The following is a 24,874-nucleotide window of genomic DNA, read 5'->3' as shown; positions in this document are numbered from 1 at the left end:
TTGAGATTCATACAAATCATTTATATAATTATCTCGAGTTCATTTATATATTTATCATATTATATAATATATAAAAATAAATGAAAATATTTATTTAATTTTAATTTACCTACAAATAAAATGAGAGAACAATAGGTTTATGATTTTTATATATTGAGGGCAATTAAGTCATTTGTGGTGTTTTTATCATTAGACTAAAATTATCACATCTCATAAAAGGGATACTTTACCCCCTATAAAATTATTTATCACGGGCTCATGACAATATCATGAGCTTTCTAAAAATGTACCAAACATGGGATAAGAGATGATTATTTATCAATCTCTCTCTTATCTCATGTATCAAACTATACCTAATTATCTACACAATCCATCATTTAAAGTAAACGCAGCCTTACAATATTCTTTAAAACGACTCAAGTAATTGGAATTCAAGAGACACACAAAAGGAAAGCTCTGAGATGAATTAATGGTGCTGCAACTAATCGTCCCTTTTCCTTATATTTGATTCGAGAAGTCTTTTTCTTTTATATAATTAGAAATTCACGGTCACTATCATTCGGATGGGAATATTTCACCCTACCTCATGAGGTATTGTCCCATGAGAAGATCAAAGACCCATCTTAACCACACATATGCGGGGTCCACCAAATTCTTTAAAATTAACGGTACAGATCCTGTGGGGGCACTGCCCCCACATGTAGCATCGAGTTATCCGGATGTACGAAAAAGTCGTTTTGTATGTATCTAAGATTAATGTTAGACTTGTGTCCACAGAATTTATAATGTAGGTAGGTGGGTTTAAAATGGTTTAATAAAACCTTGATTTAATTATATATGTATCGACACACTGAATATAATTCAAATGTCGTGCTTGATTAGAAAACGAACATGACAATAGAGATAACTATAAATATTCAACAAATTAATTAGGCTTGCTGCAATCAATTCTAATCTCACCCTTTTTCCCTGTCAAGACTCCTATTCTTCCCAGCTTGATCATGGCCTGCGCAAACGCATCACCAAAAGCAGCACTATTTGAGGCAAACAGATTAACAGTCGCCCTCGAACGAGCATCCGTGAAAAGTTCTTGATCAGATGTAAACAGTCCCTTCCCTTCAATAAGGTTCTTGTAATAAGCATTGTCAAAGGTATTAGAAGTTGTGGGATCCATGTTGATAGCGATTCTTGGATCGACATTTTTTGGGCACGTTTGCCTTAGTTGCATTGCATAGGCCATGTTGAGGGTCGGGTCAATGCTGCTGCTGTGGCTGAAGTTGTATATCCGGTGGGAAAATCGACCACAGTGAGAGAATCCGATAGTGTGCGCACCTATTATATATAAAAAAATAATCTCGCAACAAGACCAGATTTTGACTACTTACCATACCCAAAATCAAAATAACCAAACTTGCAAAAACTATTTTCCCAATAGATTTAATAATGAATGATTCATGAGAAAATGGTCAAATTATAATGAGATCAGTTGTCACACCTGATAATGCAATCAAATCAGTGAGGTGGAGCTTATGTCTGGAAAACATCGATATGAGGTGGTTTAAACTAAAGCCTGGACCTGGAATCTTTCTCTGTACGCTGGCTATTGTAGAAATTCGTCCATCTCTTCTCCCTAATTCCACTGGATAAAATGGTCCTCCAGCCTGCATATATACTCACAAACTAGCTGATAAGTAATAGCTAACAATGTAGTCAAGAAATATAAATGAATATATATACCAAATTTACGGCATCCCTTGCGGCCAATGCTAATATATCTGCGCAGGAAACTTTATTTCTGCACTGAGCAATACTATCCACGGCTGATTTAGCTTTGATGACAGTATCAAATCCATCTCCAGCCAACGAAAGGTTATCGGGGTGATCCTTCTCCGCCTTGCCGTTCGGTGATGCCAAAAGGATGGAGGCATCACAACCCTGACGTATTCATGCCAAATTAGAAGGCGGCACAAATTTTGTCTTTGTGCCAAAATACATTGGTTTCACTAGCTAAATATACCAAAGTTTATGACTATATATATATATATAATGTTATGAAGTTGATCAAGATTTTTATGATGCACAAACCCGGACAAAGCAATCGTGAAAAAAGAGGCGGAGGGTGGCGGGAGCAGTCACGAACGTCTGCCTGAACTTTGTCTCGACTGCGGCCCGGACCAGAAATTCAACGTTCGGGCATATGTTTCTGTAAAAATTAGTGCTAAGACGGTTGTTGGAAGCCACACCAAATATTTGGAGTAGCAGAAGAAAAGGCAAAAGGGGATGGAAAATTAACGTTTTTTGTTTCTTCATTTTGGTATTTTACTTTTGCCGATGTTTGTTTATCATATTGCAAAGCTTCCTGTTGAATTTATAGTTGGTTTACATGGCTTAAAAATCTTGTTTCAGATCTGTAGGTACTATACTTTTTCGATTTTTTTACTACAAATATATAAATTTTGATAAGAGAGAATTACAATTTGGTCTTTTATATCATCTCTTTATGATTTTGGTCTTCTACGTCATCATCAAAATTTGTCTTTAACATTCTATCTACGTATTTTTGCAATTTTGGTATTTTCTCTATGTGATATCGTTACATCTCTAACATGACGTTCATATGATGCTATAAAATGTATTTCATCACTCTCAATAATAAAAAAAATCTAAAATTATAAAAAAATCGAAAAATACAAAACTAAAAACTCGATTTTAATTATATTAAAATCCAAAATTATAAACAAACAAAAGGAAAACAGACATACATGACAACAATTAAAATTTTGCCCAGATATGTGACAAATACATGAACTGGATGCTTGATTACCTTTTTAAATGTTAAATATATTCTGATTATTTGGTTATGGTGGCCTGAGTACATCCATTTGAATACTTAATTTTTCTTTCAGACTATTGGAATGAATTATGATATACACGGCATCAATGGAGAGAACATAAATGGATAATATTTTTTTTTTTTGTATTAATTAAAAATCTTCAAATTTGATAATGGTTTTAGGTGATTCCCAATAATAGGAATCAAAACGGTTACGCAAGAAATTCAAGGAAAATCAAACTTCCATCGAAGAGAAGCAAATAAAAGGCTTTCATAATAATTCTCGTAGAATCGAAAATGAAGTTTTTATTTTGTACATGTCAGATCATGAATTAGTAATTGCATCCAATTTCAAAAAAAAATCCCAATTGTGCTGAGCTGGATTCAACCGGCCATCTGTACTCTTTTCTTAACTAGGAAAGAAATGTGCATGATCTTTCGAATTACTTCTGAAGAAATTAAGAAATGATTTGTAAGAACCATCACATTTCGTGATTAATTGCAAATCCACTTTGATTCTCTAACAACAACATAAAACCAGATCCGAAACGGGAACCGGAACTAGAACCAGAATCTGATCTAGTATATAAAAAAAATATTTAAAAATGAGAGGGTATGGGCAATATATTTTACTTATCAACGGGAACCATATAAATTACCATAGGCATTAATTTAATCGAACTGAAGTCACTCATACATATTTTATAAGAATGAAAATTTGCTTACTTCTTGGCTTCTTCTGCAAGAAGGAATAAGCAACCACTTCCTAAATTTAATCATATTTTTCAGAGATGACATTAATATATATTTTATATATTTCTTTCCAATAAATTATGCATTTAGGGCTTTCTTATCTTGTTTGATCGTAATAATATGTATTCTTTTTTCGTTTGCTTGCAATTTGAAATTTGATCAAATATTAAATTTCACTCATTTATATACCAAAGACTCGGATAAGTCAAAATTCAGGATACCTTTGGGTTAAAAAATATATTTTTGACCAACTTGATAATAAACGATTAATGTATAAAAAAGAAACGAAAATGAATATTTGAAACATAATTAAATTAATTTTTTTAAAATATTCTTTTTTCTTGAATATATAAATACACACATGAACATTAGGCCATCCACAATAAGACAAATATTTCCTTCAAATATTTGTGGACTCCATAATCCACACCATCAATCAAATATTTTTCTACTCAAATATCTCATATTTCACAATCAAATATCTCACCAACCAAATATTTATGAGTCCCACGATCATTTTAATTAATATTTTATTTTCATTTAAATAAAACCATTTAACCACTTTAATTACTTTCATCTATTATTTAGTATTATATTTTTATTGAAATATAAAACTAGAAAGTTTATAACGATTATTTTTGAATAACTAATTTGTAATAAAATAAATATTAATAAAATTAAAAAATTTATAACGAACTATACAAATTAATTTACCACAAAACAATATTTATAACATTAATAATAAAAAATTACAAACCATAAAACAATATTTATAATAATATTAATTGAAAATTAGTAATTCACGAAGATACTTAAAAAAGACATGAAAACAGAAATTACAAACCACATATATAGTCAAATACACAAGACGTTCGCTCATCACGAAGACATGTCTCCCAAATGTGTTCAACCAAATCGTGACGAAGCTGATGATGCATATGACTATCACGTAACTCTGTATTTCTTCGAAGGTATTCTCCAAATTCTATGGTTGAACCCTGATTGACTATGAAATTATCTCTTTCTTCAAAATCCCACGACCAACATTGATATTGCATGACCCTCGTCCTCAACAATCATGTTATGTAAGATAATGCGCGCATGTATAGATGATTTCTTTGCATTTATCCATAAAACAATGTCTCCATGGGCCTCTTATAATTGTCCAACGAGCTTGGAGAACCTCAAATGTCCGTTCAACATTTTTTCTTGCAGCCTCTCGTCTTTCTTTGAATTTCATTCTTTTGGGATCCTGTGGGCATGAGAAACTCTTCATGAGAGTGGCCCATTCCGAGAATATACCATCTGTTAAGTAGTATCCTTTAGTATACTGTGTATCATTCACAAGAAAATTAACATCTGGTGCATTTTCTTTCAAGACGTCATTAAAAAGAGGTGACTCGTTAAGGACATTGATGTCATTACGAGACCCAGCCACTTCAAAAAAGGCGTGCCATATCCACAAGTCGGCTGATGCAACTGCCTCAAGCACAATTGTTGGGTAGCCATGATCGCCTCGAGTGTACTGGGCTCTCCACGCGACCGGACAATTTTTCTAAGCCCAATGCATGCAATCAAAGCTTCCTAACATACCAGGAAAACCATGTCTTTGCTCATGCATTTCAAGCAAACGAGCGATGTCAGTTGCATTGGGTTTTCTTAAGTACACAGGCCCATATATTTGCATAACACATTGACAAAATTTGGACAAGCATTCAAGTGCAGTTGTTTCACCCATCCTTAGATACTCGTCCAATTGGTCGGCTGGGCCTCCATAAGCTAGTTGGCGGATAGCTGCCGTGCATTTCTGAAGTGGGGATAAGCCTTTTCTTCCCGCAGCATCTCCTCTCCATTTAAAATATCCATCTGGATGATTTTGCAAATCAGTGACTATGCGCAAAACAACTCCTTTCTCATTCGGAATCTCCGTGGGAACATGTCATCGGCATAAACCGGCTCAGTAGAGAAATAATCATTAACAAGTTGAACGTGCCCAGCTACACGCTATCTGTTCATTGATCGTCTTCTTTGTGAATTTCCATAAGAAGTTTGAATGAATTCAGCCGCTCTATGTTATTTATGCACCATCGTCATGAGTAATTCTTCACCAGGATCAGATGTATTTTCTGGAATGTTTTCTCTGTTATTTTGAGTAAGATCTTAAGACATTTTGGAACAAATGAATAGTTGAGTATAAGAGAGAATGCAGACTGGATGTATTGTGAAGAATAATTAATCATTCATTTCCTACTTATATACATTTTCGTAACGACTATTTTGTAACGTCTACTTGGTAACGACTATTTTGTAACGGCTAATTCATATTTTTATCCACACACCAAATAATCGACCAATGTTTTGTTTGGTCGACCATTTGGTGGACCAATTGTTAACAATCGGTCGACCAATTGGCCAACAATTGGTCGACCGATTATTTTGGTCGACCAAAAATGGTATTGGTCGACCAATGTTTTCGTCGACCCCGTCCATTTAATTGTCCATTACAGGTTTTGACGTGCGAGTACAATGCACGCACGTGTCTCAAATCAACGTGAAACTCACGCTGGCTTGAAGAAATAAAAAAAAATTGCAATACCCGGTTACAAATTTGTAACCGGGTATTGCTCTGACACACAAATCAATGGTGTACATTGGTGAATATTTAGATGAAAAGGATATTTGGATGCCTTGGCATGTATTATATCCACTATTGTGCATGCCCTTATAATCACGACCCATTTTTTTTTATATAATCTCTAGGAAAAGACGTTGTGGTTCGCCCTCCAAGTAAATCGAGATGTGATGGTAGTCTATACACACTCAGAATAAGAATAATGACCAACTTAAAAATATGCATCATATATAGATTCATTCATATTTTTAGAATAAAAAGAATTCCCGATCAAACGTTAAAATCTTACCTAAAACTTAGCTGAACAATGCTGTCAACCATAATCCAACAATAGTTATATTTAATTCCTAAGCGTTTTCACGTGGCTGAAAGCGTCATAAAGCATATCCATTCGCTGTCACCCCTCTATGTGTGTTTGTGTGGATCGAGTATTAAATTTTTTATATTCTTAATTAACAATTTACACTATTCTCAAATATAATATATATATATATATATATATATATATATATATATGTATATATGTGTGTGTGTGTATATATATATATACACTATCATATAACTTCAAAGTTCGAAATACTATAATTTATCAAAAACATTTACCTTTTCTCCAGTTGTCGAAGACGGGTATGTTTTTAATATAATATCTAATATATGTTTTAAATTATATTACATTATATATATTATTTATTATATATATATATGTATATGTATATATATATATAATAGAAAATTAAGTTGAATGATGTATATTCCATATCGTCCATGTCTTAAATTTGTGTTTGATTTATTAAATTATTGTTATTGTTAATTTGTGAAAATTGTGAGTTGAATTATGCGTATCCCATATCGGCCTTGTCTTATTTAATTTGTTATTATTTTTAAGACATGGACGATATGGAATATACACCATTCAACTTAATTTTCTATTATAATGTGTCAATTCGGGTGGGTTGGGTTGAGTATTAGTACTATTCAAAAATTGTCCAACCCGAACCTGAGTCAACTCGAAAACTGTGAACTCGAACTCAAACCCGAATCAATCCGATTAACTTGATTTTGAATTTTTTTTTTAAAAATAAAAAAATAATATTTTAATTTAAACATATAATAATAAAATATCTGTCATATATATGATTTACATAATTACATTTGAAAGTTTAATTATAGAAAAATAAAGCATATTTATTAAATCAAATAAACAATTGTTTGAAAATTAAAAAATATTCAAAATAAATATTAAATTATGAAAATTTATGATATAAATATACAATAAATATTTTTCAGACATATAATATATAAAAATGTAGGCAATTTTTATTAATTATATATTTTTAAAAAAATTACAATTTTCGGAACCAAATCCAACCCGATCATTTTTTCGTGTCAGCTATCGGGTCCAACCCGATCTGACCTGAACCCAAAAAACCCCAACCCAAACCTGATTTTTTTAGGATTGAACCGTGTCGGGTTGGTGAGTCGTGTGTAATTTTGACACCCCTAATTTCTCGGGGAAAAATTTTTTTAATGAGAATCTTGAAATATAATAAATTATATATTCACACATTACTCCACCACAAACTATATATAAACAAGTTCAAAATAAGCCGAGAAACAAGTGTCTTTTTTTAGGAAAAAATTTCTTTAATGGATCATTGGCCCAAAAAACCATTTGTTTTATTTGACATTGACCTTCCTTGCAAATGATCCGACTGTTTTGAATTTAAGTTAACAATTTAATTGCTAAAAAAATTACAATTTTGTTTTATTCTAATAAAATATGATCTTTGAAAGGAAAAATAATTCTTAGTTTTTAAGATATATTCTAAAAATTATTTTTTCCTTATTAATAAAATTTTGTGAAATAATTAATTAAGGTTTTTGCCTTTCTAGATCTTCTATAATTACGCTAAGAGTTTCATGATATAGTATTATTGTTTATAAGAGTTTATTTATAATAAAAATCTCGTTTTCATATTTTGTAGAATTCTTTTTTAGATATACTTTAGGGAAAAAAAGTCTATATAAGGAGGAGAAATCAGTAGCTGTAAAAGGCTTTGCACGACCAGAGATAGAGAGAGAATAATCAAATCACATAGCGTCGTCGTTTGAAGATCTTCGTTGCTACAACATATTGTCGTGATTGATGGAGATATCTAAAGACAACACTTGTAGAAGTGTGGATTGAAGATCGTGTTTTTGTTGCTCCGTTTTTCGGTAGACGGTTGTGTTCCTTGAATATGTTTTTAATCTGATTATTTATTTTAAGAATCAATTTATTTTCTCAACTTTTTGAGAAAATTATTTTTTCGTAAGATCACTAGTATTGGTTTTGTAAACTCAAATTTTTGTTTTTTTTAATGAATATTTTGCCATAAGAATCACGCAAGTATTTATACCTGTGTATAATTATATCTGAGTTATTTTTGTTTAAGTTATTTATTTGTGTGATATATTATTCTGTTATGTGTTATTACTCAGTGTTACAACATCTGGGATAACACTGATATTTGGTACACACATTTTTTTAACGTAAACAAAAATCACATACAAGTGGTATCAGAGTCTACACTTGATATGCTAAGTGATTTTTCTGGTTATTTTTGTTTAACAACCTAATTAATTTAACTGCTACTCGATCATATATTATGTTTGCAGTTTGTCTTTGTGCTAGATTATGTGTTGCTTCCAAACTGTCCCATTATGTTGCTGCTAAGCATATCTTTAAATATCTTAAAAACACTATCAATATGAGTTTTTGGTAATCCCAAAGACTAAACTTTTAACCTTATTAGATATACTAATGCATATTATGCATGCCGCAAATTCGGTTTTCGGCCACCATCGTCGCCAAAGCCCTACTGGCTAAAGCATGGGCTTTTGGCAAGATCACACAAGAGAAGTTCCAATACATAGCACATCCTGTTTGGGATTCTCTGCAAAATGACCAAGCGAAAAAGATAAATCTAAAAGGTTTGCTCTGCAAATCTGTTATCTTCTTGGAATATTAAACGCTGCATCCTAAGAATTTTGTCACGCCCCGAACCTGGGAGCGTGGCATCGACGTTGCTTTCAAATAAAATTCGAAAACAAAAAGTCTCATGGTATAGGATTTAAACAAAAACCATTATATTATTTCATGACAAAATTTGTTTTTACATCCCAAAGTATAAATCATAATCAAATACATCAGTGGAAGCTAAAACTTATCATCATAGAGACAACAAAAATAAAAAAAAAAATAGCAGCACTTCTAAATGTCTCTTTTTTCATCAGCTCAAGATTATGTAAGCTCTTCCTCTTCGAGTTCCTTTCCATTTCACCTTTGAACTCATAAGGGGGTGAGTGTTTTAGGGAAACACTCAGCATGTAGGGGCCAACTGTACACCAAAATATCAAAATATACATATAATATGAGTTCAAAGGTGAAATGATGTAGAACATGTCGCAACATGAATCAAGACTAGAGACAAACAAAACTCGAAACAAGACATCAAAATATATCAAAACAAGGTACTGTTATTCATCTTTTTATCCATGGTATACTGATCAGTCCCTAATTGTTACTCCTTTAAGGAGACGACGTAATATATCGGTTAATATAATCACCGTATCAGGGCCTTATCTTATCAAATCATGTTTCAGAAATTTCCTTACTACTTTTAATTCGAATCATAACAGTAATAATAGAGGAATCATGCGGAACAAACATATATAGAATCAAAAGACGTGAAACGAGTAATGTACGATCGAGTTTTAAAGAGCATAAACATCATTATTTAAAACACATATATAAGCCCATTTACCTCAATCTCAGCTTCATACAGTGGAAACTATTATTGATCATCTTCTATCATCAACTTCATGACATAGCTTAAGAATTATATTTTATAAAGAAATCCTTAAATATCCACAAGTACACAATATCCAATATATCCACATAAAATACGATTATTTTCCGTGCCTTTCAATCATTATGCCACTACCCTAATTCAATGAAAAGAATCATGAGTAGCTATTAGTATGGAAGTGAATAAGTTGGCAGTGGAAATTTGATAAAATAAATGAATTGGAATAGTATTTAGTAAATTTGGTGGTGATAAAATATAATGTTTATGGCTTGTCTCTTCATTCTCTTTGTAAGAAAAGTGAAAATGGGTTGGGAGGATTTATATATAATATATAAAAATGACATGAAAGGTTGACAATTTAATTAGGAGAAACTATTATCACATTGAAAGGAATTTATAAAAATGAGTTACAACTTTTAAATAATAATAATTTCACATTAATATTGAAATTAAGATAAATCATTAATTGAAAATTAAAATAGTGAATTTACTAAAAAATAGTATGTTGTCTTTGAAGGTAAAATTTATTATAAAAATAAATCATTACTATATGTACCATGAGTGAAACAAAATTCAGCCCAAAAATGAAAATAGAACCCTAATTTGTGTTTCACTATTAGATAAAAGAAATTTTTTAAATACATTTTATTTATTATATCGCAAACTTGTTCATGAATATCACAAATACTACCACCACAACTGATTTGCTCGAGGACCTGCATTGATAGGGAACATTTATTTCTATCTAATGTGATGTGAAGATCAAGGTGGTGAAAGATGCTGGGTAAGAGGCTCAAAAACACCGATGAAGAGAAAAAATGGTCTACTCTGAGATCGATGAAGAGGATAATCAGGAGAACGTACCTCTAAAACAAGTCTTCACCAAGATCAAAACTCTGACCGCTGCATCCCAACGGTCGGATGCTGCTGACCAAAGAGGTTGAAGGGAAATAAGGAGCCTGAGAAAAAGCTCAAGCTGGTGTCCAAGCTGACTCAACCGGAACCGGTACCACCAGTATAGCCCACTCAACCTGTGACTGGCATTAAGAAGATGTTCCTTCAACTACCTCTGTTGTTTCCCCAATAGACCCCAAGGATAAGGAAAAGGGAATGTGCAACCTCCATCCAAGACTCCTACCACCGTTTAGTAGATATTGCTCTGATACTATCTCAAGTGTTGAAGGTTGTGGCCAAGAAAATCAAGATGTTTGACAGATGGTTTGAACATCGCACCTCAGTCTTGTTGAAGACCATACTGGAGGATAATATACTATAGAAGTTGGCCACTCTTGAAGGTCAGATGTTGGACTTGGCAGAGACTGATGAAATTAAGGTAGCTCTTGGTTTGTGGTCCTTCACTGATTTCCAATTGAGGGAGAGTCTCATGCGGCTGATATATATTCAAAGGTAGACAAACTTTGATGCCACAAGCCGCGCAGCTCCCGATGATGATGCCAGTCATCTCACAGATGGAGTTTGATGTTTTGTCCATCGGCTCCAAGATTCGGACTAAGCGTAGGGAGTTTGATATGCCTAAGTAAAGCTTGCCAAGACAATTGAAGTCCACGCTAGCGAAGCCCTTGTCATGCTCAATGAAATGGCGTGGAAGAAGAGGAGGTGGTGAAAGAAAGGAAAGCAAAAGAGGATGAAACGTGTCCCGACATCAATCGATCACATACCAATGGTGGCCATTCCACGATCTCTGAAGCTGAGAAAGCGATGGTTGAAGAACCCTCTTCAACCGCTATAGACCATGCAACCCTTGCTCTTATTATATTTTTTTCTGGTTTCTTAAATTAAATACGTATATATTTTATATAAATTCGATTCGCTTCACTCATTTCTCTGCCCTTCTTACATATGAACCACATGTTGCTGTCATTATCAATTTATGCTTCATGTTTTATAAAAAAAAAGTTTCAGCGAACAATCCATAAACTAGTTATGTCCGAATCGCCATCTACTTGTGTTGAAGCAGTTGAGAAAGCGAAAAAAATATAGACAAGTTTGCTCTTAGGAGATTCACAGTCAATTCCACATTCGCTTTCTCAAGGATTCATGAGTAATATAGTTTGATTCTAGTGGGTAGACCCAGGGCTAGAGCCCAGCCCCGCCTATTTTTTTTTTTTTTTTTTTAAAATTAGTATTTGAAAATTTTAAATTATTTTCAGTCTCATATTAAAAATAAAACAAATTTATCAGTTTTTTTTTATTCTCATGTTTAAAAACTAAAAATAACACATCTCTTAAAATCATAATTCATTATTGTATATTGATTGGTTCATTGTCGTATGTCTGAAATTATACGACTTTGAGATAAAAATTCGACGACTCTAAAATTATGTTAAATATTTAGTTGTTATTCGAGTTGCAATAATATTGTCTTATGATATATATGAATTTTGGAGTTTAAATTTTCACCATAAAAATCTATTGTTGCATATTTTTAGAATAATAATCAATTGGTTGAAATGTTTGAGGATTATTGACGTGCAATTATTTGTTGAGCTTGTTTTGTGATTTTTCTATTTATAATAACCGAAAATTGAATAAGTATGAAATTTGAAAAATAATTTTTTGTGTAAATTTTTGGGAATATTGAATATTTCTAGTTAAATAACTCAATAAATGAAGAAAATAAAATATGTCAAGTTATTTTTAAACCAAAAGAGTACATATCAACAAATAACGAGTAAACATCAATTACAATCTAATTGTGAATAAAATATCAGTTCCAATTAGAATCATAATAAACTGAAATGAATTAATTTGAAAATTCGGTTCGGTGTTGAGGTGCAATAATTGTCCCTATTAGGTAGAACGATCGAACTATGACGTTTGAGCTGCTGTACAATTCAAAATAATTGAGTTGCACTAGTACCACCAGCTATAGTTTTTGGTAAAGCGGCAAGTGTTTGGTCCTACAATTAGTTTATTTGGAAGTTCTATTTAATTTTTTTAAAATATGGGTTAGTTCCGTTCGATTTCAATTTTTAATATAAAGCTTCGATTAACCTAACAAATTGAACTTTTATAAATAAAATTAATATTTTAAATTTTCTAATAAAATTTATAAGGATATAAATATTACAATTTCTAGTAAAATTTATTGGACAATAGAACTATACTTAAAAATATTTTTATAATAAATAAAATTTTAATTTATTTAATCTAATTTTTATATTGGACTTTTTTTAAACATGATTATTTAAAAAATATATAAAACTTCAGTTAATTGTGTTACTGACCGAAATAATTGATTATTTCGATTTGATTTGTTAGATATTCATAATAAAGTTTGTCGAAAAAAAATTTCAGTTAATTCGATTTTAATAGAACCTATTAGTGTCTAATACAAGATGAAGTCAGCCTCAAATACTCATGAATCCTGGCTCCGCCCCCCCGGTATATCACCTTACCAACTTCCACGCTCATAACAGCAGCAAAAACAAAATATATAAGTTTAAGGCAAAAGGAAAATAATTTTTTTAAAAAAAAAAACGTCTCAGTCCAGCTCTGAGACTTGCCATGTTTGTAGAAGAGCTGGATTGCAAATTAAATAAAACAAACATAACCAAAACATGATAACGTAAATAAATATGATGAAAGTGATTAAAACCACCCATTTAATAATGAGTAAGTCTCTTGTAAGACAGTATCACGGATCTTTATCTGTGAGACGGGTCAACTCTAACGATATTCACAATAAAAAGTAATACTCTTAGGCTATGTTTTGTAGCCATGATAAGGGAATGCTTATTTAATAATTATTCTCTTATCTCGCGTTTGGTTCGTTTTTTATTAATCTATAGGCCCTTGATTATGATTGAAAGTCCACATTATTCATGTTATTTTTGTGATTAAATAATCCTCCTCAAAAGGTGTGATAATTAATAATTTTTTAATTGTGATCATGATAAGATTGTATATTTGACCATAATACCCTTGAATTGTTTTCTTCAATATAATATGAAAATTAAAATTAGTGAAAATTTAAAATTAATATAATATTTAAAATTTTATTATATTTTTTCATAAATTAATTTCATATATTTTAATTATTTTCAATCATTTTAAAGAAAAAATAAATCATAATGCAAATCTATCTTAAATTAAATTTTTATAAATTTTTAATCTTGTTAATTAACTTTTTTATGAAAATAAATATTATTTCAATTCTAATTTATTTTTTTAATTATTTAAATTAATTTTAATAAATGTAAATTATAATTATAAATATTGAATTATCTATCTAATTATTTTAAGAATATATATTTAACTAGCATTTGGGGCATTTTGGTCATTACAATAAAATTTACAAAATTAATCCATCATTTTAAAATCCTATCAAACACCATGTTATTTATCCCACCATACTATTAATTCATATATCTCATTTTTCAATCACTCTAATTATTAATCATTTACTTATCCTATCACACGTATCAAACGGAGACTTATCATAAAAAGTAATATTTTTTCATAGATGATCTAAATAGAAGATCCGTTTCACGAAATTGATCTGTGAGACCATCTCACGAGAGTTTTTGTGTTTAATAATTTACATTAAAGTTCAGAGTCTTCTTTTATAGGTAAATATTACTCTCTTAATTATTTTGTCATATTATGTATAAAACTTTTCAATATTTTAATATATAATATATAAAATGATTGATTTGATTTTTATGATTTCTAATTTTAAAACTAAATACCAAACCGAAAAACATACAAAAAAATAAAAATAAAAATCGAAACCGATCCAAAAAAACAGTTTAAACTAATCAAATAAATCAAAATTTATGTTCTGGTCAGTTTAAATGGTCGTTTAACGAACGCCCCTAATTATAACTTAATTCTAAATGCTCTACATTTTCATCTAGTATTTCGTAATTCATGATAAATAAATATGTATTGAAATTTGTTCGTTTCTTAATCCTTCAATTTTCAAACTTCTCAATTATCAAATCTGTCCAAAAATTAAAAAAAAAAATTAAAAATCCCAATTATCCACTATGATGCCTCCACGTGCCACCTTGTATAACCACCAATTAAACCGTCTCCAACAAAAGATTTATTACATAAATCATATTCTTGGACCCCCAAGCCGGCTCCTCTCCGAGTGGACGACCAAAATTGAAGTTCCCAGAAGAAATTCACGGAAATCATGCCACTCACTTTGCTTGAGAGTAGTTTCTTCCCCATCTCTCCCACAACTACTTTCACACCCAATGGAAAATCCCTTTTTCCAAATGTAAAACTTTTTCGTATATCCTGCAGGTGTAGACCGGACGAAAAGGATGATTCCTCAAGGTATATTTCATCGTGTAAAATACATATTTACTCTCCTCTGCAGTTGGTTATGTTTCCTTACCCCATTTTCGTGGATTGGTGCTTGATAGCAAGATTCTTGATTGTTTGGAGCTGATGTTTGGCAGGAAAATTGAGAATCGCTTGGCGAAATTGGCGCTTGTTGCAATGACAGCTGGCGTTTTGACACTCGGATCAGTTGACCCGGCAGCCGCGGCCAAGACTGGTGGTCGGATTGGTGGCCAGGCTTTCAAGTCTGCGCCTCCGCCACGCTCTGCTGGCCCAAGAATCAACAATTCGAGGTAGTTAGTTATATGGGATTCTAACTGATATTTGAGACATGTACGTTGAATGGTTAATGAATGCCGCAAACTGAAGTTTCAGACCATTTTGTCAGTTAATTGTTGAACACTCTGTCGTGAACATGTAATCTAACGCAATTTAATATATTTATCACTTTTACATGTGATTGGAGATTGAACAAGCTTAGGAGCTCATGAGATAGTGTCGTCATATGTGTTCTAGCTCAACATTAAACTCAGATATCACAAACCGAACTCGATCAGACTTCATAAATTCAAGTTCCGTTGCACCTCTGTAAAATTTGTTTTCTAACTCATCAGTCACCAAGATTGTAAGCAGGACCAAATGGGTTACTAGAATTTTGATGTGTGGGCTGAAAGTTGGATTCTCATACAAATTTTCCCTCATCCATACAACTATACAAGCTTAATGCTACTTGTCTTTGCAGGACCAATGTGTTTATCAACCCACCAGTGGCCCCTCCTCTAGTAGGAGGATACGGCTACGGGCTTGGTGTTCCTTTTTACGGTGGATGGGGCTGGTCTCCTTTCTCGTTTTTCGCCCCAGGTCCAAGCGTGGCTGTTGGTGTTGGAGGCGGATTCGATCTCTTTGTTTTATTTATTGTTCTTGGTGCAGTTTCTGCTGTGCTCAGGCGATTTTTCCGATCCAAAGGCTATGATGAAGATGATGAATACTAGGATCGATTTGAAATTGTGGGAAGATCGTTGCAGTGTATACTTTTTTGTGCTCAACTGTTAACAGTATGGTGCATAATTTTACAGTAATAAAACGGTGTTGAGTTCATATGGAACTGAGACATACCAGGATGGCTTATGATTCATATTCGCAGTAATCTTGTGAATAACGATCACTCATGGTTGATGGTCAATCTACTTGAGGTTATATCGATACGCAGGGTCAAGGACAACGATCCGACATGAAATTGCTCACACAACTATATTCCCATTGGCATACCCAGTCGAAAGTCCAACCATCCAATACTAAATCGATTGATTCATTTTAATTTCTTCTCGATTAGAATAAGATTTTCCTCCCATTCAGACAAATTTTCAAAATATCAGTCACATAGTTATGGTTTGATTACTGTTTCAGTACTTGCACAAGACGGGAGTGATGACCAAATGTCCAGTTATAGGTATTTGTACTAAACATTGGGACGCACGACACTACCACCAAGGCCAGAAACTGCAAATATGTGTCTCAATCAGTTTCACTCGTGTTTACAGTCAAAAACCCAGGGTGAATGAATGATTGTTATCATCAGTTTTAGCTCATTTTTCGAATTTTTTAGTTTTACTAGACTCTTATTTCAATCAAATCAACACAAGCAAATAAAAATAGACCATTGAATGAGGTCACTTTACCAGAAAGGCAAGGCAAAGAAACCAGAGAAAAACCAAGATTTTGTTTCTTTTTTTAGGTAGAAAAACGAAATATTTGAGATGGGAGAAATGTGTGACAAGATCATTCCATTATGCTCACAATAGAGTCAAAGATCAGACAGAAAATCCTTCTGCCAGCTCTTTAAGATACACATCCGAGAACAACATAAATACATCAAGAAACAACTATGGCACAAAACACGACCTCTTTGGGCGGGGAGGTATGGGTGTTCCCTAAACCACAAATTTGATCTTCTGAGACATTACAAGGTTATCCAGCTTCTTCACACGGTGTAGTGCTGCTGGATCGTTTCAATGTCGAGCCCTTTAAGTTTCACGACTGACTCAACATGACCCTTGAGCGTATGCAACTCACGAAGCCTATATAATAAACATGGGAAAACATGTTATGTTCGGTTTCATTTTCGATGTTCTTCCGAGGAAAATAGACTGAGAAAAAGTTATGTTACCTAGCAATCTCGGCTCTCCTCTTGGCTTGTTCGGCAATTTCAGAAAGTTCCCTGTAATTGCTCTTCTCGTGGAAGATATTCGAGACTTCTGGCTTTTGAAGGCCATGTAAAGTTCTTTGAGCAAGAGCCCATTGAGCTTCCCTCTCCTCTTTGCCATAATCTTTCTTGTTGCTAAAAGCAATCTGTTTCAAAGTGGATTCAAAATTTTTAAATTCCACTCCAGTCCAAGCTTTGATGCTTCAACTATTTTGTCATATATGCTACCCAACATGGAGAGGAGAAGACATTTCAGTAATTCATTACATAACAACATTCATTACCTTGTTGTCGTACAAATTCTGCCAGGCCTTTCCACTCAAGATGTAACGAGTAGCGAATTTCATCAAGTCAAGCGGGATGTAAAAAACAGCACTGTAAAGCCAGATGACACCGGCCCATCCCCAGCCACATCCTTTAATTCTAGCAAAACCCCAGTTGGCATACACAGCTATAAGAGTTGCAACCTACACAAGCATATCGGTTTCCGCACCACGGAGTTTAGACCATGAGAACTATGAAAAGAGTGTGTATTTTCTGAGGAACAATAGAGGTATATAACCATTACCAGTTGTGCGATAAGAAAAGCAATCATCAAAAGAGCCCCAGGTCGTTCAAAATATGACCAGCTGCGCGACCGAGTCACGAAAATGAGGGCCTGGCTAACTATACTCACTTGCAAGTATAGAGCAGCCATCATTTCATATTCACTCCCTCTAATGTTCCTAACACCAAATTTGTCCTGCATTGGCCACAAATGATAGGACATAAACCATTAGACAATGGTTGAAATACTTTTCATACGTCAAACAGTGGTAGAGTTAGAAGGAAGTTGGCAAGGGCGCCAATGGTAAGAAGAGACGTTGATTTTCCTTACAGGAAAGAAATCAGTTTTATGCATCAGCCAGAAGAATATAACCGTCATCAATGCAAGATAACCTCCGAGTACTACGCCCGTGGCAAAGATCTCCCTCAACTTCCAGCTATCTGGCAATGGAGATGGCTTGACTCTATCCTTCGAAATGGTCATAATTGTACCTAAGTAGACCAGATTTGTCGATTAGATGTCATGTTTTTTTTCCAAAAAATGAAAAAACAGGAAACATTCATACAATCCGGTAACTCACCATCATTAAGAATGGCGATTATCAAAACCATGAAGGGAGAGAAATCGAACTTCCAAATCAAAGCAATAAGCATGAAACCAACCTGCAAACAAGAAGTGGATAATATAATCAATCAAAACTGTCAATTAAAAGTAAAATTACCAAAAACAGAAAACTGATTGTTGTGCTTTAGTCGATCGACTTACCACAATACGGATTGTAATGGAGACTGCATAAATCTGCAAAAATATAATTACAAAAAGCATTTAAGTTAGCTCGACCAAAAGTTCATCTGTAAAAATGGAAGAGAGGAGGAAAATGCTAACTGTATAATTCTTCATTCTTTGGAAAATAGCTCTGCTGGTCAAAACTGCACTGATAATAACACTAAGCCCTGGCTCGGTCAGCACTATGTCAGAAGCACTTCTTGCAGCATCGGTACAATCAGCAACAGCAATACCAATATCTGCCTTCTTTAGAGCAGGGGCGTCGTTCACACCATCTCCAGTCATTCCGACAAGGTGTTTCCTCTCTTGCAATTTCTTCACAATTTCATATTTGTGCTCTGTATGGAAAGACAAAAAAATAAGGAAATTTCCATTTGTTAATTTAAGAAACAAAGAGGGTGTAAATACAGAGAAAGAGAGGGAAAAACCGGACCTGGAAAGACCCCAGCAAAACCATCAGCCTTCTCGATCAATTCTTCAACAGGCAGGCCAGCTATGGACTCATCCTTGTGGTCGCCAAGTAAAGAAGCAGAAGGGTACATATTTACTCCCATCCCAAGCCTACGCCCTGTCTCCTTGGCAATGGCAAGTTGATCACCTAATTTCAAAGAAAAAGGAAATGAATATGAGGTTTTCAAAGAAAAAAGAAATGAATATGAGGTTGGTTCAGGAGAAATGTATCTTTCTTCTGGGACTGCATATCCAGGGAAAGTTCATTTACCAGTAATCATTTTGACGTTTACACCAAGATTTAGGGCCCTGCGGATTGTTTCTGCACTATCGTGTCTTGGAGGATCAAAAAGGGACAAGAGCCCAACAAATTGCCATGGACCTCCAGGGCTGTCCTTCGATTTTTCTGGCACTTCCTGAAAACAGAAAACATTTGTCTCAAAAATCTGCATCTCTAATAGAATAACAGTACAAAATGAAATGCAAAAAACAAAAAAAAAAAAAAAGAAATGCTGAGAAACAAGCAAACATGCTACAAGAAAGTGTTAATAAACCTGTCGACCAACAGCCAGTGAACGAAGCCCACGCTCTGCAAATTTATCAATGACACTATGGACTTTTTTCTTCAAGTCTTCCTTGCAGTTGCAGAGAGTTAGGATCTGATTCGAGAAAAGAGGATATTTGAATAAATATTCGATGTGTTAGAAAACTATTTGTGCATAATATTCATGAAGCAGTAGACCAAGATAGTGGAAATCAGAAGCACCTGTTCAGGGGCTCCCTTGCTTGCCCGATGCCAGTTTCCGTCTGAATCTATGTAAGTTAATGCAGTTCTCTTGTCCACAGGGTTAAACGGGAGGAAGTGCACTTCCCGAATACCAGCTCTTGCCTGAAAAATCAAATATATTTCGTCTAAACACAATCCACTCCAAGTCTATCTAAAATATAAGACAAGAAAAGTAGTCATGCGCTACCTCCTTCGGATCAGCTAGTGTACCAACAATGGCACCATCAATAGCATCTTGATTTTCAGTTCTTGACGCCCTTGCGGCAAGAAGCAAAACCTGATCTGGGTCCACACCCTTCGCAAAGACCTCGATCAAGCTTTTATCAACGGAAAGCTTGTTAAGAGTTAAAGTTCCAGTCTTGTCACTGCACAAGACGTCCATGCCAGCCATTTCCTCAATTGCAGTCATTCTTTTCGTGATGGCACCCTGCTGAGATAATCTGTGGGATCCGATAGCCATTGTGACAGACAAGACAGTGGGCATAGCAATTGGAATACCTCCGATCAAAAGAACAAGGAGATTGTCGATTCCCTTCCTATATGGCCTGTGCTGAATCGGATACATCACGATTATCTCAGCCAACATACCAATCGCGATCGAACAAATACAGAAGTTACCAATGGCGGTAAGCACTTTCTGGAAGTGTCCCACTTGGTTGGTGCTGTCCACAAGATGTGCTGCTTTCCCGAAAAACGTATGAACTCCAGTGGCAATCACTATCGCCTCGATTTCACCTTGTTTGCAAGTTGAACCTGAAAATACTTCATCATAGGGATTCTTGGTGACGGGAAGGGATTCTCCAGTGAGGGCAGATTGGTCAATCTTTAATGGGTCGCCTTCAAGAAGACGAGCATCAGCTGGAACGATGTCTCCGAGCTTGATGCTTATGATATCTCCAGGAACTAGAATGGCTGCTTCCTGCTCACTCCAACGACCATCTCTAAGTACCTGTGATCAAGAAATCATCCAATATGAGAAACAATATATCATTAAATCTATGCTTTTGCCCGTTCAACAACTGAAAATAGATCAAAATTCCGGTTTAAATCATATACCTTTGTTTTAGGAGCAAGACCAGCCATGAGAGCAGCTGCTGCATTTCCAGCATTGTTTTCTTCGATGAAACTGATAGTTGAGTTGATAACGAGCAAGCAAACGATACCAACAAAATCTTGCCAATCCGGGGGCTTGCCACCTCCATTAGCTAGCGCAATGGCCATGATTGCTGCAGCTTCCATGACCCATGACAGTGGATTCCACATAAAACCAAGGAACTTGAGAATTTTACTTTCCTGAATCACAATTGACACAGATAATCAAATACATTGCAATCCAATCCAGCAAGACGCTGATCATAAAATGATACTAAAATTTTATGTGTTTCCACTTCCCAAAAATCATTCAGAAACATCTCATCTCACATTCCTCGTCCCATTTCACCCTTCTCCCTAGTGCATGAATCCGTCCTCTGCCCCTCGCCAATAACCATGCATTGTAAAAAAAGATCAAACAAAACAGTTATAAAAAGCAGTTTCATTACCTTCTTCTCCTCCAACTTGTTGGGGCCAAAAATATTAAGCCTCGTGTTTCCCTCATCGGAACTCAACCCTTCACGGCTACACTTCAACTGCTCAAAGACTTCCTCAATCGGGACTTTTTCCTATTATCATTTACGAAAAATCACGAACATGAGAATCCATACAATCAGTCATGCATCCAAATATTTTCTTTGGTCACAAAAAACCAAATCAAAACGATATCAACAGCCACACTCAAAGCTTCACATCTAGACAATGCATCAGATGTTGCAAAATATAAGTTGAAGTTACATGCATTAAAAATCATACGTCATTGAAGCAGTATCCTAGGAAGAACCACAGAAATCGGCTCGTTTCGTTTACATCATTTTTCGTACCGAATGTGAGTTTATGAGCCTTAAACTACGATCAGATAGGCTTCCAATTTCGTCTCCATTAAAAATCGATTGTGTGAGCAAATTACACAACAGTAGTTGGATAATTAACATCATGATTAGTCTTTCTTAATGGCCTACTCAATCACATCGTTAGGTGGTTGACAAAGTCAACCGAGCACAATTGTAATTAATACTTTTCACGATCAATTATAGAATTAATTGTCAAAATTTTCAGCTATCTAAAATGCTCTTCAGCCTGACAAAAAAACCCAATATCCATTACGAACAAAAAAAAATTATTAAAAAAATTTAAGCATAATCTAAATTTGTCCGCAAAGGCCAAAGCAATCCTAAATCCATTATTGCGCTGACTCTAAATTATTTGTTTATCTCAAATTTGTGTGAGACGGTCTCACGGATCGTATTTTGTGAGACGGATATCTTATTTGAGTCATCCATGAAAAAGTATTATTTTTTAGGTTGAGAATATCACTTTTTATTGTGAATATCGGTAGGGTTGACCTACGCTTGTTTGTTTTTCTAACACGTGTTTGAAAAACAATCAAACTTGTATAGTGGGAAGAAGATAAGTAACATGCAACATGTTCCTTTAGGATGAATTTTTTTAAAATTACACATGGTACACTCATTAATTGTTCGTTCATAGGATCCAACGAAACAAGTCTCCAAAAAGTAAATAAAATAAAAAATAAAATAAAAGTGGACATGAGAAAGTTGACTTTCAAGTTTCAACCATTGGGTGTGTCCCAAAATATTTATTTTTTAATTATTATTATTACAAAAAAGAGTGGCACTTTCAAAAAGTTAACATAAAAGGACAAAATTCCCAAAAGTCACTTGTTTGATTAATTTTATCAAGAGTAACTCTTTTTTTATACGATTTCACGTTCGTCAAATTTGTTTATTTAATTTAAAACAAATTATTAATTGAATCAAATAAAATATACATCGTACAAATTTAACTAATCAAACGATCTAAAAAAAAGGTTGTTATATTTTATTAAATTGTAAATGATTTTTGTATGCTTGTGGCCACTCCCTCGATTAGATCTCCACGAGGTTTAAAAAAATGATAAATTTTCGAAAACTACATCAAGTTGACTGGCGAATGAAGATGGGTAAATTCAAAATTTTCGTTATTTAAATTTGGTGTGCATTTTCTTGATAATTACTCCATATTTTTTATATAAAAAAGGAAAATTGACCAAAGTAGCAGTCTTCGTGGTTCACCTGAATTACGGGGCGTCTGGGCCAGAAACGGTATTTTATCCACAAATTATTCATAGTTTTTATATTTTAATTAATTAACTTAATAATTTCTTATATTATTATTTATAAAATGAAGGTAAATATTTAATATTTTTTATACACCTTCAGATTTAGGGATATTATTTTAAAATGAGATGCGGATGGATGGATGCATCTTGCTTACTAGTCAAATCACAATATCTTCTCCTAAATTAAATTTTCTTCGGCTACCTTTGTAAATTTACGGGTCAATTTTATAAGACGGATCTCTAACCTGATTCGATTAATGAAAAATATTATTTTGGATGAATCGATTTGATATGTCTCATAACCTAGTCATTAATTGTACATCCCAATAACTGTAATTAGTCTTCAAATTAATTAAATGATATGAAAAAAAGTCAAGCTTATTGATGAGCAATCAAAATTCAGATTCATGGAGATTAGTGATGATTAGAAAAAAGGGTAACAGATTGTTATCAAATTATTAACACAAAAGGGATGGTCAATCAAGAAAATGAAATAAATTTTAATTTTGGTTTATTTATTTTATTAGTAAGGTGTGTGTCTATATATACAGTTTTGATATCCTGCAGCACACTTATCTGAGTACCGATGAGATGTCACTCACCCATTAAAAATGGTGAAATATAGAAAAATGGATGCATATATATACATACACACTGGTCCCCATAATTCTGTGCAAGTTGGCAGTTCTTTGTATGTATGTATAACAGAAACTAAAAGAGAGAAGCAAAAAGCCTTTGGAAAGTTGAAAGCAAAGCATCAAATGATATGAAAAGAAACCTTTCCGGTTAGCACTAAAAGTCAATCCCCAAAGTGCAAACAAAACGAATCTCGGGAAACGCAGTGATGAAATAACAGCAAAAACTCATCTGATTTTCATCACAGATTCAAGTCAAAACACAAACAAAACAAAACAAAAAATCATAAATCCCACTTCAAGATTTCGTTCAATAATCAAGAATCAAACTGGGAAAACAATTGTACCAGATCAACTGTTTCATTCTTGATTTCTTCAAGACTTGTGCCTTTGTCATTTCCCATGTTCGCTTCCCCCACTTCTGTTAGATCACTTCTTCTTCTTTTTGTTTTATTTTTCCCAATAATCTTTTTGTGAAAATGAACGAAAAGGGATAGTAGAAGGGACAGGGAAATATATGATTCGAAGCTTTTTAGGGAGAAGTGGAAATGGGATCGATCGCTCGATCGCCTCAAGTAAGAGTAGTGGTTCGCCCGTGGCCTCTTTATATACTTGTTTTCGCGACCCGATAGCCGTATGTCCCCACACCAAGTGCCTCAGACTTCCAACTTTGACATCCAACTTGTTTGAGACGGAAGGTTGGAACATATTATTTTTTAATAAATCGAATTACAATAAATTTATATAATAAAATTATCTCGTGAGACGACATTATGTAAATTTTTGTATTAATTAAAATTATATATATATTAGTACAATTTATCAGTGTTTTAAAAAGCCCGTTTAAGCGTGTTTTAAGTTTGAAGC

General features: G+C 33.6%; 3 protein-coding genes across 3 annotated transcripts; 1 reads left to right on the top strand and 2 right to left on the bottom strand.

Moving 5' to 3' along the window:
• Nucleotides 1–892: 892 nt before the first annotated feature.
• LOC140803657 (peroxidase 16-like) lies at nt 893–2,332 on the bottom strand. Its single transcript, XM_073159558.1, has 4 exons — nt 2,086–2,332; nt 1,738–1,935; nt 1,496–1,661; nt 893–1,332 (listed from the first exon to the last, which is right to left on the bottom strand). Exons 1-4 carry the CDS (start codon nt 2,308–2,310, stop codon nt 926–928), a joined length of 996 nt encoding a protein of 331 aa, XP_073015659.1. The 5' UTR covers nt 2,311–2,332; the 3' UTR covers nt 893–925.
• Nucleotides 2,333–15,154: 12,822 nt separating this feature from the next.
• Nucleotides 15,155–16,490, top strand: LOC140802996 (uncharacterized). Its single transcript, XM_073158663.1, has 3 exons — nt 15,155–15,379; nt 15,505–15,678; nt 16,128–16,490. Exons 1-3 carry the CDS (start codon nt 15,234–15,236, stop codon nt 16,375–16,377), a joined length of 570 nt encoding a protein of 189 aa, XP_073014764.1. The 5' UTR covers nt 15,155–15,233; the 3' UTR covers nt 16,378–16,490.
• An 800-nt stretch (nt 16,491–17,290) lies between these two features.
• Nucleotides 17,291–24,597, bottom strand: LOC140802995 (plasma membrane ATPase 4-like). The gene is made up of 16 exons (XM_073158662.1): nt 24,355–24,597; nt 21,700–21,819; nt 21,215–21,451; nt 20,346–21,107; nt 20,138–20,260; nt 19,926–20,030; nt 19,643–19,787; nt 19,355–19,519; nt 19,021–19,259; nt 18,901–18,933; nt 18,716–18,797; nt 18,466–18,626; nt 18,157–18,330; nt 17,873–18,055; nt 17,553–17,734; nt 17,291–17,463 (listed from the first exon to the last, which is right to left on the bottom strand). Exons 1-16 carry the CDS (start codon nt 24,409–24,411, stop codon nt 17,367–17,369), a joined length of 2,865 nt encoding a protein of 954 aa, XP_073014763.1. The 5' UTR covers nt 24,412–24,597; the 3' UTR covers nt 17,291–17,366.
• Nucleotides 24,598–24,874: the final 277 nt, after the last annotated feature.

This window comes from Primulina eburnea, chromosome 10 (assembly GCF_022965805.1).
Source record: "Primulina eburnea isolate SZY01 chromosome 10, ASM2296580v1, whole genome shotgun sequence".
NCBI lineage: Eukaryota > Viridiplantae > Streptophyta > Magnoliopsida > Lamiales > Gesneriaceae > Primulina > Primulina eburnea.
Note: the sequence above shows the minus strand (reverse complement) of the source record. Positions and strands in the feature narration are given on the sequence as shown.